Source organism: Rhinoderma darwinii, chromosome 2 (assembly GCF_050947455.1).
Source record: "Rhinoderma darwinii isolate aRhiDar2 chromosome 2, aRhiDar2.hap1, whole genome shotgun sequence".
In the NCBI taxonomy this organism is placed as follows: Eukaryota; Metazoa; Chordata; class Amphibia; order Anura; family Rhinodermatidae; genus Rhinoderma; species Rhinoderma darwinii.
In genome coordinates, this window is record NC_134688.1 from 88,222,077 (window position 1) to 88,240,775 (window position 18,699).

Genomic DNA, 18,699 nt, shown 5'->3' on the forward strand with positions numbered 1-18,699 from the left:
TTTCCTGATCCTTGGCCCATGTAGAAATCAGATGTTTAAATCAACTGTAGATTAATCTATTCACACTTTGCGGTCAAATTGCGGTTTATTGCCACGATTGTCATGATATTGCTGCAAAATGTTTCACTGATTTTGCCAAAAACTCGCCGTTTTGCTGCAATTTTGATGTAATCGCATATTGTTTTGATCCTGTTATGTTCTAAAGTAAAGCTCACATTACCGATATGGGTGAATATCCCCTTAGAACACCTTTTTTCTCTGTCCAAACTTGTGGTATATGTCCCCAGTTTCAGTCAGTTTAGCAATTATACCAAGCAAATAGGAAGATTAGGAGGAAGTGGAGCAGAGACTTAAATATAAGGGTATGTGCACACACGAAATAAAAAACGTCTCAAAATACGAAGCTATTTTCAAGGGAAAACAGCTCCTGGTTTTCAGACGTTTTTTAATCAAAGTCACATTTTTCGCAGCATTTTTAACGGACGTTTTTGGAACTGTTTTTCCATAGAGTCTATGAAAAACGGCTCAAAAAATGGCTGAAGAAGTGACATACACTTCTTTTTCGCGGGCCTTTTTTTACGTGGCCGTTTTTCAAAACGGCCGCGTAAAAAACACCCCGTCAGAACAGAACGCCGTTTTTCCCATTGAAAGATGTTCTACTTCTGATTTTTCAGCCGTTTTTCGTGACTCTTACGGCCCGAAAAATGTCTGAAAACACTCCGTGTGAACATACCCTAAGGGGGGATTCACACGAGCGTGTATTCGGTCCGTGCGGGCCGCGTGGTTTTCACGCGGCACGCATGGACCAATACAAGTCTATGGGGCAGTACAGACAGTCCGTGCTTTTTGCGCAGCGTTTGTCTGCTGCGCAAAAAGCGCGACAGGTTCAATAACTCTGCGTATTTCGCGCATCACACACCCATTGAAGTCAATGGGTGCGTGAAAATCACGCGCACCACACGGAAGCACTTCCGTGGGACGAGCGTGATTCGCGCAACAGCAGTGAAAAGGATGAATGAAAACAGAAAAGCACCACGTGCTTTTCTGTTTCCGAACATCCAAACAGAGTGTCTTTGCGATGAGCGAAGCCGGACAAGCGTACCGAACTTCACCGGGTTCGGCCAAACTCGTTTTGGCCGAACCCGGCAAAAAAATTATCGGTACGCGACGTCAGGAGATAGTCACTGTCCATGGTGCTGAAAGAGTTAAACTGTTTCAGCACCATGGACCGTGACTTCCGATCCCAATATACATGAACCTGTAGAAAAAAAAACGAAGTTCTGACTTACCGCTAACTCCTGGCGTCTTCCTCCAGTCTGACCTCCCGGGATGACAATTAAGTCCAAGTGACAGCTCCAGCCAATCACAGGCCAAGCACAGGCTGCAGCCAATCACAGGCTGCAGCGGTCACTTGGACTGGCACGTCATCCAGGGAGGTGGGGCCCGATGTCAAGAGAGGCGCGTCACCAAGGACGCGTCACCAAGGACGCGTCACCAAGGCAACGGCCGGGAAGTTCTCGGTAAGTACGAACTTTTTCTTTTTTTTCTACAGGTTTTGCGATATTGTGTTCGGCATTCACTGTCGAGGGTGCTGAAAGAGTTAGCTCTTTTAGCACCTTGGACAGTGACGGCCGTCGACTAGCCTCATCTCTATGATGGCGGCTGCACGAAAATCACGCAGCCGCGCATCAGACACGGATGTCACACGCAGCTGTCAAATGGTTTTTGCGCGCGCAAAACGCTGCGTTGTTTGCGCGCGCAAAAACGCAACGCTCGTGTGAATCTGCCCTAATAGTGTATTCAGTACCCCAGCATCAGAGTTCTGTATTGTGCATTCAAACATCTTTAAGGACAGTATTGGGTTCGTATTTTTTTTAGACAAAGTAATCTTCGGGCTTTCCTTTGATGATATCAGTTGAAATATACAAACCTAACAAGGCCCGAAAATACATCTTTCTGAATGCACCAAATAAAGTACACTGCACACTAAGGGTATGTTCACACGGCTTAGCAAAATACGTCTGAAAATACAGAGCTGTTTTCAGGCGAAAACCGCTCCTGATTTTCAGACGTTTTTGTAGCAACTCGCGTTTTTCGCAGCGTATTTTATGGACGTTATTGGAGCTGTTTTTCAATGGAGTCAATGAAAAACGTCTCCAAAAATGTCCCAAGAAGTGACATGCACTTCTTTTTCGCGGGCGTCTTTTTACGCTCCGTCTTTTGACAGCGACACGTAAAATAACATCTCGTGGGAACAGAACATCGTAAAACCCATTGAAAGCAATGGGCAGATGTTTGTAGGTGTAATGGAGCCGTTTTTTCAGGCGTAATTCCAGGCGTAAAAAGCCCGAATTACGTCTGAAAACATTGCGTGTGAACATACCCTTAGGGCTCATGCACACGCCATTCCTCTGACATCATATGGAGGCATACAAAGTTTTTCTGGCGGATGCTGCACAAATCCGGCAGAGAAAACATAATGGCATGCTCCATCGGACTCTGTATGTACGCAGGTATTCTAGAAGCATTGCCGTACAGGCTTTGTGCACAGGGCTCTGCCTTGTGTGAGCCCTTGGCATAGCAAAGTTCTACTTGCTTTTAGGTTTTTACAGAAGTAGGAGATATATTTTAATTAATAGAAATGGAATAGCATCAAGATCAATCACTCCATGTAAGTTTTCATGTTCTATTTTTAGTCACTTATTTAGCCCCCCCTTTAAACCCCAGAACCCATGCACAGGTGGCAGTGCTGGCCAAACGCTTACATCATTATTAATCTGAGCCGTGTAGATTGCAGAAAATAAAATTAAATTGATTCATTGCCTGTTAATTAAAGAAATGTTAAAACTCGGAGCAGTCAGCAGTTCTAAAGGACACAGCTGCGCACCCCTGACTGCAATGATGAAGTTACTTTGTACTTGGCAGAAATTCAGATCTGTGTGAAGAATCCCCCACATGCAGGCTCAAGATGCGGCCATTCTAGTGTGCAGTAACATAGTACTGAGCTGCGATGGTAAGAATGGAGACTTGACATGGACTCTTTTTTTTAAGATTTACCCAACATAGGTAAATAGTGCTGTTCCATCCGCACTGTTGTTGCACACTTTGACTATCAAAGCTATGACTCAAGATAAGACCGCAATCACACACTAGAATATAAGGTTCAACATTTTTTTTCCAGAATTTATTTTACCCGAATTTGATCTCAGATTTTTTTAGTGTTAGGCCTCATGATCATGGCCATATTACTGCTCTGTACAACCTCCGTAGAAGTGTATGGGGTCATAATGCAGATCCGTATCATAGGCCTATGGTTACATACGGACACTAGTGGCATTTTCCATCGGCTGACGTGTTACGAAGTTTTATCCACTATCTCTATAATACCGTGTCATACAGGGACATCATACAGAGCCATAGGGATGTGTAATTCTGTATGGCTCTGTGTACTGGCTCTGTGCATGAGGACTTAGTGCGAGAGACCAAACCAAAGCTTTAGCTATGACAAGACAAAATGGGTATGGCAACAACTAAAAAGTTCTGTGTCCCAGACCTTCACTATGGATCTCTCTACCTCCGGCCGTTGTGCTAGCTCGTTTAAAGGAATTTAAAGAGCATTTAAAAGGGGTTTTATTTGAAAAGTCTAATTGAAAAAATTCTAAATTTTACGTCCAAAAACAAATGCATTCTTGTTACAGCAAATCAGCCTATAGGGAGTCAACCCAACAGTGGGCCATATCTCTGGAACCAGGGGGTCCAGGAATAAAAGAAAAACAGAGCTGGAATCAGGGAGACCGTTCTATTCTGGTCAGTTAACCAGTTTAACTTATATGACCTAGTGACAGATCCTCTATAACAACCCACTTATATTGAAAGACATAATATTAATAGTTATATTCTTTTTTTCCCACATAAACACAAATTATCATCTAATATATCTCACAATGGTTTTGTTATACCTTTCTCTGGAATGAAAATACCATTAATGAGTAGTCTCGTCTCTCATCCTTAGGGCTCATATTCATCTTTAGTGCTCATAGCCTATGTGTGCTGCCATACATGCCCCAATTGGACTCCTGGGATTTACTGGGATATTCTCTAATACAAACAATGCTGCTAGTGGAGAATACCACCATTTGGAGAAACAAATTCTGTATGCCTCCGTATGAAATCAGAACCACGCGGAGTTAAAGTAAATGGGTCAATGTACTGTACCTCTATGGCAGCCCTATTACAGCACTGTATAAAACCGAGCTGTAATACAGCCAAACCTTTATGCCTAATGCATACGACCGTTGTGTGCCAGTCGGGTCCCGTCCATGAACCATGGAAAGATAGGACATGTCCACGGATCAGAGTCCCGCTAACGTGACTGGGTCAGTAAAACTGTCGGGTACCACTCGGATGCAATGAAAAAATGTCACGAATAGCACTCGGTCGTGTGCAACTGCATTTTTGTGTGAACGTAAAAAATGTTTTCATTTTTAACTTGTTAAATTCAGTATTTTTATGTTCTTTATTTGTAAATGTAACACTTGGCTATTGTTCAAGAACATCACTTTCATTGCATTTGATATTTTTTTTATTTTCTATATCTTAAAAGCTCAATAAGTAAAAAAGTAAAGTTTAAAATAAAGATGTAATAACTGCTTTTATCTTTCATATATTTACCGGTATGTGTTTGAAAACAATGCTTCGTCTGTGAACAGATTCGGGTGTTAATGGGATTCTGCAGCTTCCATGTAGCGTGATTCGTATAAGCTGTAGAAGTGAAACAGCACATTTTATATATTTTTATCACGAAATAAAGGCATTTCATTAAAAACAAAAAACAAACGTGTCCATAGCCTGGGGTCCATGATGTCTCTACAGGGGAGAGACGCAGGCCCATGCGGCGTTAACAAGGTGTCTAAAGATAGAGTTCTGGTAGAAATTTGTGGGAATGTCGAGAATGGGATAGAAATGGGTGTGGAGGTTGATGCAATGCTCCAGACCTTCCTTCAAAAAGGCTGTAATAATTAGCAGCCCCAGAAGATGATGTGAAGGATGGCACTCTTTTCCCATTGGCAACGCCAACAGTGTGAAAGGATGCTAGGCTTAATGGCATTTCATTTGGACCAGGTTATTTTTATTGATGCTGAAAATATCTGTACTGCTGTGGGTGTAACACTTGTACACTATAGGAATGTTTCCTCTGAAGAGCTGGAGTGGTTTATGTGTATAAAAATCTCATGACATTAGTTACACCTATTCATGATAATTCATGGGTACATTAAAAAATTCCTTTCAATTAGGTTAATTGTAGCCAATATGGATTAGTGGACAAATAAGTATTCACTTAATCTGACCAGATAAGCGTTGCACAATATAGAATTAATTATGAGCACAGCTATATTACATGATAAAATGCTAAATTTCTTCATAGGTATAATAATAATAATAATAAGATTGGATTCCCATCCATGATATATTGTATAGACCAGTCAATGGATGACAAAGCAGCAACTTGACAACACAAATGCTTTAGTTTCATTTAGTTTTATGATATTCATTGTCTGTCTTCCTATAACGTACACACGCTTGTAAGCACATTTATTCGAGTTCTTTCTTGCATCTTTATGGACATATTAATACAAATATGGACGGTGATGTCAGGGCAACCCCAGAGCCGGATTCACGGGCAGAGCGCTACTAGCGCTCTGCTCTGGGACTCTGTCTCTGGGGAAGCCCCTGACATCGCTGTCCATATATGGACAGTGATGTCAGGGGATTCCACAGAGTCCCGGGGCAGAGCCCATACTAGCGCTCTGCCCGGGACTCCAGCTCTGGGGAAGTCCCAGACATCGCTGTTCATATATGGACAGTGATGTCAGAGGCTTTCCCAGAGTCCCGGTGCAGAGCCTATACTAGCACTCTGCCCGGGACTCCGGCTCTGGGGAAGCCCCAGACATCGCTGTCCATATATGGACAGTGATGTCAGGGGATTCCACAGAGTCCCGGAGCAGGGTCTATACTAGCGCTCTACCCGGGACTCCGGCTCTATGGAAGCCCCATACGTGGCTGTCCATATATGGACAGCGATGTTAGGGGATTCCACAGAGTCCCGGAGCAGAGTCTATGCTAGTGCTCTGCCCGGGACTAAGGCTCTGGGGAAGCCCCAGACATCACTGTCCATATATGAACAGCAATGTCAGGGGATTCCACAGAGTCCCGAAGCAGAGCCTATCCTATCCCTGTATTACACGATATTAATAGGAACAATACATATGATCAAACCATTAAAATCAATCAGTGGGTATGGGTTAAATCATGATGAATAATAATAACAACAATTCTTGGGGCATTTAGGGAATTCTAATGTGTCTGTTCATTAACGCCGATACCTTGCAGAAAAATACCATGGTATTATCAAAAATGGGGTCAGATTACTTATAATGCATGTGTCCAGTGAATGTTACTGAAGAAGGTAAAAGACACAGTGGCTCGTTTTCTCATCCCACCCGTAATGCCCCCCTCCCCATCCTGTCTCTTTCTGTTTAGGTCTGAAGGGATTTAGGTCACTGCTCAGCAAATTTGCAACAGTGAAGAAATACAGGGAAGGCTCAGAGTGGATGATAAGAAATATTGGAGAGCTTAGTTAAATTACTGTAACCATTAAGTGAATACACTTTACATTGCCATTAATTAACTCTCCTTAGGAACCGTGCCACTATTTTCATATAGGTCACCTGGGCAGAATACCTATATTAGTGGGCATAGTACATAGTCAAAGATGAAAATAAAAAAAATATGATAAGGGAATTATTATAATTTGATTATATATGTTCATTAAGGAATGTAGATATGCTGACATTATTCTGCTAACAAAAAAAAATACTTGTCTTATTTTTTACAAGATTGCTTATATGGTAAATGTATAAAAAAACAAACACAATCCAGAAGAAAGTGATTGCTCAATTTTCAGTAATGAATTCAGGATAATGGCAACAAAACTTTGCATTATGCTTTTTCGTCAGATGCATATTTTAGTACATTAAAGGGGTCATCTCAGTAAAGACAGGATATGCCATAAATGTCTGATTGTTGGTGGTGTCTGCTGTGATCTTGACTGATTAGTACAAAAAAGGAAAGCGGCACTAGGGAAGCCGTGTTCTGTGCCACTTTGTATGTGGATGACGATAATGGGAGAGCCTTTAAAAAAAAAAAATTAGCACAGCCGATAGGAGACAAATAGGCCAAACATGTGGCCTCCAGAAAAGCAGGGTAGCGTCAATAGGAAAATTCACTGAAGTGATAAATGAGTAAAATGTATAATTTTTATTTCATAGCTATCTAAAAACAGGGGTACAATCACCACTGTGAAAAGCCCAACCGTGTATTTAAAAACGTATTAAACACAATACTCCCAGTCCTAGTTCGTTTGCGAACCCTTTGTGACTGGGTATGTAAACAGAGATATCAAAAGGGGTCGGGTGAAGTGAGGGAATTTTGCGTAGGGGGCAGTGGCATTGTTGTGCATCTGTACATTGGGAGAATCTGGTGCGGTTAACGCAGGCTCCTGTGTGAACGAGGGTCCAAACCACTGCTTTACCAATGTTATACGCTGATTCCATATTTTGATATCTCTGTTTACATACCCAGTCACAAAGGGTTCGCAAACGAACTAGGACTGGGAGTATTGTGTTTAATACGTTTTTAAATACACGGTTGGGCTTTTCACAGTGGTGATTGTACCCCTGTTTTTAGATAGCTATGAAATAAAAATTATACATTTTACTCATTTATCACTTCAGTGAATTTTCAAATGTTCATATTTGTGGGAGCACAATATATATCGTTAAAATACAGTGAATTATAGCGTCAATAGGAGTCAAAGAGGCGCGTTGGTGCCAATTTATTCTAATGATCGGTGGACGTTATAGCATTCAGATCCTCATTGATCTGACATTGATGGCACATCCCATCAACGTCTTTACTGAAACAGCCCCATTAAGTTATATGGTAAAATTTCTTTAATCTGGCATTCAATAATTTGTAAAGTCTGAAAATCTTGCTCAAAACTGATTTCTAATCTTGAATTTTACAACCAATTAGGAAATTTTCTTCTCGAAGACACTACAAACATGTTATAGTTTCCCATGGCTCCACTATAATCCAGACTATTGACTGGGACCTGCCAGGTTGTACTGATAAGTGGCATTTTACCATACATACACTGTGAAAAGCTGCAATGCAATCTTCATGTGTGCGTCCTTTGAAATGTAATATTGTCTCTGTTTTGTAGCTTAATGTTACATTAAGTGGGCCAATGTGTGCCCAGCATCAATGCCCAAATGTCATACACCTAGGTGTAAATTGTGAGCACTGATCATATGACAACTGGTTCCATACAGTCACATGCTTTGTTACCATTCATTGTCATAGCAGAATCTGGCAGCAAACTGGATGGATTTTTTTTTATGTTTGGAAAATGTTACTAAGGATTTATGATTGATTACAAGATGCAAAATTGGGAATGTGAATTTAGTGCTATCCACTTAAACCTCTAAATAAAAGAAAAACTATAGGATTCGGTCTATAGTTTGTGGGTTGCCATCGTATTACCCACCACCAAACTGTATTTTGTAACACATCATTCATCCTTCATCTTTATGGATAATTTTCTGTTTACTGTTGTACAAATTTAGGTCATGGGTGACGTACTAGATGTCCTGCACTGGATACATAAAGTGGATTAAAGTCTGCATTGATACCGCAGCAATATGTCCAAACAGATGTCTCCCAAGCTCCAATGTAGTGGAATATAACAAAACCTCGGTCCTCAGTGATACTACAAATCACTCAGCACACAGATATGTATTTCTTCTCAATTAAAGTTTACTATTCCCAAATATCACAATATGAGGGCAGATTTAGTCTTTACTCTGCATTATGTGCCAGAATAATATAGCACAATGAGCAAAAGAGGGCAATACATGGATTGCAGCAAATGTGTTATGCGTTTTTCAAACTTTTTACACCTACCTAGTTGTAAAAGGTTGCAAATTTATTACAGACGTCTGCCGTTTTTGGGCATAAAATGGCGTTGCCCATTTATATCAATCAAGCATTGGTATGGGGAAGAGAAATGTGACAAACTTGTCTAGCGAGTTTTCCCCAATATATTATGCCATGTATGCCATTTTTATAAATCTGGCACAATTTGTGCTACTTTCCCCAACTTGTAAACTTATGCACCCTTTAAGACTAGGACGCAGCAATTGATTAATCTCTCCCAATGAATTCTAAGGCCTCATGCACACGACCGTAGCCATGTGCACGGCTGTGATTTCCGGGTCGGCCGGCCACGGAGTGACAGCCACCCGCAAATCGCGGGCCGTGCACATGGCCAAGGCAATTAATTTCAATGGTGCGGGCTCCTGGGCCATGCACGGACCGTGGAAACCACGGTCACGTGCATAGCCCCATAGGAATGAATGGGGCCGCAATTCTACCATGGATTTTCGGGGGAATTGCGGCCGCAAAAGCACGTTCGTGTGCATGAGGCCTAAGGGTATGTTAACACGGCCTATTTTCGGCCATTTTTAGGTGTGTAAACGCAAAAAAATCGGAAGCAGAACATCTCCAAACTTCTGCCCATTGATTTCAATGGGAAAACCGGCGTTCTGTTCCGATGGGCCGTTTTTTTTACGTGCCCGTTTTGAAAAATAGCCGCGTAAAAAAAACGTCCGCGAAAAAAAAGAGCAGGACACTTCTTGGGACATTTTTGGAGCGGTTTTTCATTGACTATATAGAAAACAGCTCCAAAAACGGCCGTAAAAAACGCCGCGAAAAATGCAGCGAAAATCGCGAGTGTCATAAAAAAGTCTGAGAATCAGGAGCTCTTTTCCCTTGAAAACAGCTCCGTATTTTCAGACATTTTTGAGTTTGCGTGTGAACATACCCTAAAAGCATATTAGCCCGGGGTTCACACATGCACTTTTCAATGCTGTTCTTGGTGCAGCTTTGATGCAGTTTCTTGAGCCAGAGCCTGGAGTGGATACAAAAGACAGAAAAAGTAGACTTATACATCTTTTCTCCTTTGTATCCACTCCTGTATTTGGCAAAAAAACCTGTATCAAAAACTGTAAATTCTACCTTACAAATTTACAACATGATGACAATTGGAACCAGCGTAACAGAATATAAATAAGGGGGAGGGGTATAGAAAAACGATCGCCATACAACCCTGTCCCTCAAAAGACACTGAGATCCCCACTATGATCTCTATATTGATCAGGTTCCAGTAGAGCTCCAGCAGCATAGTATGACAATGACATCACACACATTCTTCTATGTCATCACATTGTTCTCCCACCCAAGTGAGATTGTTCTCAATATTAATGATTTTTTTTCAGGCCTCAAAAATCTATATTAATATAGAGGCCAACTATAGATGACTTGGCATCATGCTTGTGTCCTATATGGGACCTCTTAAGACTATAAGCCAGTTCTTATATAAATCCATGATCAAATCCTTTGTTGAAGTATCTTTTGAGATTCATTTTCATTAGAAAACCTCAACGTTTGCAACTAAGACTAGTCTGCTGTGCCTGTTTTTTTTCTGTCACCTGTTCTTGTTCATCACTAGATAATAAAGGGAATAATTTTTGTGGCAATATAATAATAGCCCTCGTTCATGTCATATTGGGATGTCTACAGTTCATCACACTGGCTGCTGGTATGAAGCGTTCATTAAGATGTTATTTCAATGTTAACAAAAAAAAAGCAATTCTATTTTTATCACATCTGGTTAAAATTCTTTACTTTACATTAGGATTTTATTCGCATCTTGTATGCATAAAGTGTGCACATGAGAAGTCAATCTTTAAATAATGTGAAGCTAGCCTGCCATGCTGGGGAAAGTTTATAGCCTTGTCATTGATGTGGACAGGGCAGAATATCTCAACAGGACAGGCCGTCAGAACAGGATGAATAGGGGCCTTATGTAGACTGCTATGTGCCCCATGCCTGTCCATCAACTCTTTGCATTTAGTATGGACGGGAGCCAGTTCTCAACATCCGTATCATCTTCCCCGCTATGGCTTTGTGCATATTCACTTCCTAACTCACCTCCTCTGTCATCTCATATTATTTTGTCTATTGGGTTTTTAAGCAACATTTAGCATTACAAATCCAAAACTCCGCTTTAGTATTTAAAATTTCATCTGGTTTTCTGACAGTTTTTTTGTACAAAGTAAAGGTTTTTAAAACCTTTAGAATAATATCAGTATGAAAACTAAAGTAGAGCAAATGGGCTAAAGGTAATCTGTATACGGATTCTATAAAAACATATTCTATACACAAGCAGGCGACCATATGATGCATAGATATTATTATTTGATGTTGTTTTCTTGTGTGGAACTTTAAAACCTTATAGGGGTTTTCCCATAATCACTATTTACCACCTTTCCACGGGATAGGTGATAAATATCGGATCGGTGGGGGTCCGACCGGTGGGACCCCCACTGATCACGAGAACAGGCTTACCGTGCCATTCCTAGGAGCCCCATCTGAATGTAGCGGTAGGGCCCATGCTCGGCTACCGCTCCAATTATTTCTAAGGGGCTGCCCCATAGAACTGAATGGAGAGGTGGTCAAGCTTACGCACTACCGCTCCATTCCTATGGGGCTCCCAGGAAAGCGCAGTAAGCCTGTTCTCGAGATCTGTGTGGTCCCAGCGGTCAGATCCCCACCGATCCAATATTTATCACCTATCCTATCACCTTTCCTGTGGATAGGTGATAAATAGTGATTATGGGAAAACCCCTTTAAGCACCGAACCAAATTTATCTTTCGGGACCACAGGAATTTATTAATTTTCCCCTAACCGCATTCCATCAGCCATACCTTTTTTATTTTTATGTCTATGTAGCTGTTTAAGGCCTTGTTTTTTGTAAGACAAGCGGTAGATTTTTTTTGAACATTATTTTGGAGTACATATAAATGAACATTTAATTTCTAAAAAAAATTTATAATGGCGGAATGTATAAAAAAAGCAATTCTGCCCGATTTTCGTTTATTTTTTTAACTTTATTTACAGTTTACTATAACGGACAAAATAACTTTATTATATGGAAACTAGCCCTCTACCTATTATAACGCAGCGATTAGGATTGAACACGGTGCAGAATGGGTTTAATGGCCGCTGGAGGGCGGCTGGGCCCACATGATCAACATCATGTACATTTATGGCCGGATGGCGGAAAGGGACCTTCCCGCGACATACAAGTACGTATTCTGTGGAAAGGGGTAAAGAGTTTGATATATTAATAAAACCAGTTAGTCATAGAAGAAAGAGTAATTTTATTAAAGTAATTTTGCAATATAAACCTTATTTTAATTGTGGTTAGTTTTTCAGTTCTCCAACCACAGCCGGCAATAAAAGGAATGGACGTTGTTGAATATATTATTTATATATTATTTAGTCTGTGGAACATATAGAGTCATATTCCTTTAATCCAGCATCTAATAATCTAGAACGTCCAAAAATATGTCACTTGTTTCCTGCACAGAACTGTAATATAATGTGGAATATGGAATTTCACAAGAACTGAAGCAGAAGACAGAGCAAGTGATCGTGCCAAATTTACGGTTAATATTTCATTTTGGGCCTTCCTGAAGATTCTCTTCCCTTACAAGTAAGTTTTATCTACTTTTCTTCAACTCTCTGATTTCTAAGAATATATGTTTACCTGCCACCTGTCGGGTGACTTTACCAGTATAAAAATATCATGGCTCACATTTGAGAAGTTTAGTAAGCATGCAGATGTGCCGTTTTTGTTGCCTGCATTCAGAAATCTAGAAAATGGCATGGAATATAAAAAAACAACAACTGAATAATAAAAAATGTAGAAGTTCTTAAAACATCTGAAAATTTTATCGGAGGTGTACATAGACATAAAGCCCCACGGCTTAAATAAAAATGAAGCCTATCTTAAAGAATTACACCTCTCTTCACTTTATCCTGGAACAAGAGCACCAGCAAGTATTTTCTCCTCCCTGATCCTTGTAGCACAAGAAGGCTGCTTGTCCTTGATCATTTATCCAGTTCACACATTTTGGTTGTGGTCCCTCTTGAGAGGGGTACAGCTGTGTAGGTTCACACCACTGGGAACTGGGTTAAGTCCAGTTTGAGTTTGGCTCCCTCTATCTCAATAGGTCCCATAGCCGCCAGTTATGACTCTATGGTATGTGGACCCTTACATTTTTATAAAGTTCTGTCTTCATTATTTGCCAGTCACAGTTTAGATGCCCAATTATGCTAACATTCTTGTTATTTGGTGCCTGTGGCAGGTACACTTAGTAGTACTTGTATCATCTTGTCCCCAGGATTAATGTACAGACAAAACAATGTCACTCATCCAACATCATTCCAAAACTTCCAAAAAAATCTCCAAAAATGTGCTCCTAAAAACTCTCATGAACTCAAGTTAACTCTAAATGATATTTGCCATTCATCACTTTATCGAAATGTCAGATGCATCATTTTAGTTGCTGCTCTCGAGACATTTTGGTGTTTATTACACTTATTTATAACTGAACTTTAATATCTTTGTCATTATTTTCTCTTTCATTATATACCATACGAGTTCACTTTTTTTTTTAGTCCTGGACTATTAAAAGTTGCTGCAATTCCAGATAGCAGCAATTTACTGATTCCGTAACCTTAGCCCGAAATAACATATTTGTAATGGAGAACTTCAGAATGCTTAGGAATGCATGATGAAATTTTAATGGAGAGACCTACACATCAAAGCCAGGAATAGGTATTGTATATGTTTGAGTAGCTTTGGATTTTGAGGGAAGGAAACAGGGGGGATGGTCTCTACACTTTACCTTTTTTCAATATACAGACATCGTATAGGGCTGATGCACATGGCCGCATTATAGATCTGTGTCTGAAAAATCCGTAATATGGTGCATATAGACTGCTATTAGCCTATAATGTACCTCTGTGTGACTCCGATTTTATACAGAGGCACACGGAGGTTGTTTTTTCTCCACTAGAAGTATTTCTCTTGTTTGCGGCCTATAACCTTGCACATTTTGGATAAGGACACCAAACTAGGTTTGTATATTAGACTTGGGGTTCTGAGGACTGTCAGTATTTTATTAACAGGGGTTAATAGTAGTTTCCCAATTATTCTTGTGGTATCTAAATGATTGCACACTGATGAGAGTCCTACTTAACACTATTAAGCAACACAGGGCTACTACATACAGGGAAGACCCCCACACTGTCGGCTGAAGTTTATTAATGAGAATACCAGTATAACCTAAGACGATACATCAGTACTTACATCAGTAAAAGTAATGTTTCAACCCATAAAGCTTACTCAATTATTACAACAGGTCATCCCAAAGGCTATAAATAAATACACAACATCAATTGAAAATCTAATTCATTCCCATTGACCACCGCGTGAACTGAAAGCATCTGTCAAATGACCATTTATGTAATAGTTGCCTAAAATTTGGAAAATACCACCATAGATATAATGTTGGTACCTTTGAAACTGCCATTTTTAATCAGTACAGTCAAATTTCCTCCAAATAGTTTTCTTTCATATGTCATATAATAAATGCAATAATGCACAAACCCAAGAAATTGAGCTTGACAGAAACCAAAGTACAAGTATGACCCACCCGTTAAATAAATAAGGACTGAAGAAAAATGCTTTATGTGTATCGACTCCACCACTACAGGTTCTAAACCCCATTCATCTCACACAACAGACACGCTCCACCTCCAAGATAAAGGTACAATAGTAACTCAACAGAATCACTTCTTACTCAGGAGTGGAAAACTTTGAATACAAAGCATTAAATAAAAAATTTATACGGGAACTGAGAGACAGAATGAATAATGTCACGTTATAATGGTGCCCCAGACAAGTCCAGTTTCACTGTAAAGAACACCATAGACATAGAACGTATCATAACAGAAAGATCTTTATTAGAATTCACCTTGAAATATAATGATAAAGTAAAAACAAGAGACTTTAAAGCAATTAATACACTATCATATGTTTTATCCTTTCTACTTGGCAACGATTAAGTATAAATAATGAGGTCCCAAAAGAAGAATTTAGCTTGGACAAACTATCCAACTTGTCTAGACCTCGCTCCATATTGGTCCATTCCTAACCCGCAGCGCTATATCCTTTAATACAAAAATGTTGTTTAGGCGACTAATATTTTTCTTTCTCCAGTATAACAGTTCCAAAACATTGAATCCTTTAATAGACACATATGATTTTAACTATAGCCAGAACAATTTTTATCACTCTAGAATCAACAACCTTTCAATTCACTTGAAAATGTTGCATAGAAAACGATCAATTGATTGTCTCGATCTTTAGATCCATTGTATTGGTCAGATTGTCTGTCCATCTTTGATTTCTTTGAGAGGAAAAATTCAGCTGATGACTACATCATGAATTAATTTTAATCTATATGATCTAGTGTATGCATCAAATATGGGTCAGCATTGCTAGATCTTGAACATAGTGCTAAATACGGGACCCACCATGTCAAAGGCTAAAAGTTAACTAACTTCAGGAGAGCCTTTATTTTTTTAATAGTTTCCTTCCCTTCTCTTCTCCATCTACTTTTCAGACTTCTTTACCCATTTTCATTCTACTACACCTTCTCCATCCTCCTACCTATCCAGCCCCAATCATGATATCCAAAGTTTTCACATGGTACACAATGAGTTCTCCTGTTTAGTATAGCATGCAATGTTGCAGGTACTCTTTTATCTTTGTGTTGTCGGTTTTTGACTTTTGTGTACCTACACAATTGTTTGTGAACTTAGGACAATGACTGATGCAGCAGTACTGAAGCTGGTCTTCTAGATATGATAAATGTCCAATCTGAACAAGTGGAATTTAACCTATAAGGCTACATTCACACGAGCGTGTCCGATTCACACGTAGTGTATTTTCAGCAGTTCATGTCCGTGTGCCATCAGTGTGCTTTGCGTGCGGCATGTGTTTTTCACGTCCGTGCAAGAACTTTTTTTTATTTTTATTTCTCTGCATTTCTTTGTAACTGATGCGTGAAACACGGATGGCAAACGAATGTCGTCCATGTTCTGTCTGTGTTTTTCACGCACCCATAGACTTCAATGGGTGACAAGGTGCACAATAACGCACCAATATAGGATGTGCAGTGAGTTTCACGCAATGGACACTCACTGCATGAAAACTCATGCATGTCTGAATAGCCCCATTGAAATTAATGGGTCCATGTTAGGGATCTGCCAAGTACTTCATCTAGCTATACTCCTGGGATTAATCAATCCACACCTGAGGCCAGACCTGCTCGACTGACACCATCTCCCACCAACCAGGGTGGCAGGCTCAGGAGTGGGAGAGCCTATCGCGGCCTGGTCTCTCGGAGTTAGCTCCGCCCCCTGCCCTTTATTACCTGCCCTGTGCTCTCCCTCAGTGCTTGTAATTCTTTTGGATTCCTGGCCCCACTGCTGCTTGCTCCAGCCTGCTTCTGCCGTGCTTCTGCCTTGCTGCAGTTCTGCTTGACCTGCTTGCTTGCCCTGGCTTGCTTCTGTCTCCGTGCCTGCTCGGGTGTACTCACTTCGTCCTGGTCCTGACTATTCGTTCGCCGCCCCGTTTCCTCGTGGCGTTCCGTGGCTACTGCCCCTTCCCTTGCGTGTTCCCTGTTTGTCTTCCTGTGCACTTAGCCAGCGTAGGGACCGCCGCCCAGTTGTACCTCGTCGCCTAGGGCGGGTCGTTGCAAGTAGGCAGGGACAGGGCGGTGGGTAGATTAGGGCTCACTTTCCCTTCACCTCCTTCCTGCCATTACATAATTACAAGCCCTTACCTAGTCTACCATTTCTCCTACGCTGACGCTATCATGGACCCCCTTGAGACCCTGACCCAGCAGATGCAGGGCCTCTCCCTACAGGTCCAGGCCCTGGCCCAAAGGGTCAATCAGGGTGACGCTGCTTTAGTAGTACCCCTCACCTCACCTCTAGAACCCGACCTCAAGTTACCTGACCGGTTTTCAGGGGACCGTAAGACGTTTCTCTCCTTCCGGGAGAGTTGCAGACTGTATTTCCGCCTAAAGCCCCACTCCTCAGGTTCCGAGAACCAGCGGGTGGGTATCATCATATCCCGACTCCAGGAAGGGCCCCAAGAGTGGGCCTTCTCCTTGGCTCCTGACGCCCCTGAACTTTCCTCTGTTGATCGTTTTTTCTCTGCCCTCGGACTCATTTACGACGAGACTGACAGGACTGCTTTAGCCGAGAGTCAGCTGGTGACCTTACGTCAGGGTAGGAGACCGGTTGAGGAATACTGTTCTGATTTTAGGAAGTGGTGCGTAGCTTCTCAGTGGAACGATCCGGCCCTAAGGTGCCAGTTTAGGTTAGGATTATCTGACGCCCTGAAGGATCTGCTGGTTAGCTACCCCTCGCCTGACTCCCTTGACCAGGTTATGGCCCTAGCAGTACGACTTGACCGACGTCTCAGGGAACGTCAGCTAGAACGCTTCAGTGTGCTCCCCTCTGACTTTTCTGCGATCCCTCCCGAGGTCCCGTCTCCTCGCCCCTCCACGGAGGACTCGGAGGTACCTATGCAACTCGGGGCCTCCATGTCCCCTCGACAACGTAGAGAGTTTCGCAGAATGAATGGTCTCTGCTTCTACTGTGGGGACGACAAGCATCTACTGAACACCTGTCCCAGGCGCAAGAATAAGAAGCCGGAAAACTTCCGCGCCTAAGTGATCATCGGGGAGGTCACTTGGGCGCACAGGTATTTCCCGTTAATGTGAAACGCAATAAAATTTTGCTTCCCTTTCAGGTCTCGTTTGCTGGCCGGTCTGCCACGGGCAGTGCTTTCGTGGATTCTGGCTCATCTGCTAATATCATGTCTGTGGATTTTGCTGTGTCTCTAAAGATGCCTTGTATTGATTTACCTTATCCCATCCCTGTAGTAGGAATCGACTCAACCCCCCTTGCTAATGGTTATTTTACTCAGCATACTCCTGTTTTTGAACTCCTGGTTGGCTCCATGCATTTGGAGCAGTGCTCTGTACTGGTGATGCAGGGATTATCGTCTGATCTGGTATTAGGTCTTCCCTGGTTGCAGTTGCATAATCCCACGTTTGATTGGAATACTGGGGATCTCACCAAATGGGGTAATGAATGTCTTATGTCATGTCTTTCTGTTAACTCTATTTCTCCCCGGGAGGAGGTAAACACGCTTCCTGAGTTTGTTCAGGACTTCGCCGATGTGTTTTCTAAGGAGGCCTCCGAGGTGTTGCCCCCCCATAGAGATTACGATTGCGCTATCGATTTGGTGCCTGATGCCAAGCTTCCTAAGGGTAGGATATTTAATCTTTCATGTCCTGAACGTGAAGCGATGAGGGTGTATATCCAAGAATGCCTGGCCAAGGGTTTCATTCGCCCCTCGACTTCTCCTGTAGGTGCTGGCTTCTTCTTCGTGGGGAAGAAGGATGGTGGTCTTAGGCCGTGCATTGATTATCGTAACCTGAATAAGGTCACCGTAAGGAACCAGTACCCACTTCCTTTGATTCCGGATCTTTTTAATCAGGTTCAGGGAGCCCAATGGTTTTCTAAGTTCGATCTACGGGGGGCATATAACCTTATCCGCATCAAAGAGGGGGATGAGTGGAAAA

General features: G+C 41.6%; 1 protein-coding gene across 2 annotated transcripts in view; it reads right to left on the reverse strand.

Moving 5' to 3' along the window:
* Positions 1-18,699, reverse strand: part of ZNF385A (zinc finger protein 385A) — a 211,098-nt gene that overhangs the window by 157,272 nt on the left and 35,127 nt on the right. Inside the window, exon 2 of one of the 2 annotated variants that reach the window (XM_075851880.1) lies at positions 4,672-4,761. The exons of the other annotated variant lie outside the window; for it this stretch is intronic. Coding sequence (XP_075707995.1) covers positions 4,672-4,761 — 90 coding nt within the window. The remainder of the gene's footprint in view (positions 1-4,671; positions 4,762-18,699) is intronic. 2 annotated transcript variants of the gene reach the window in all.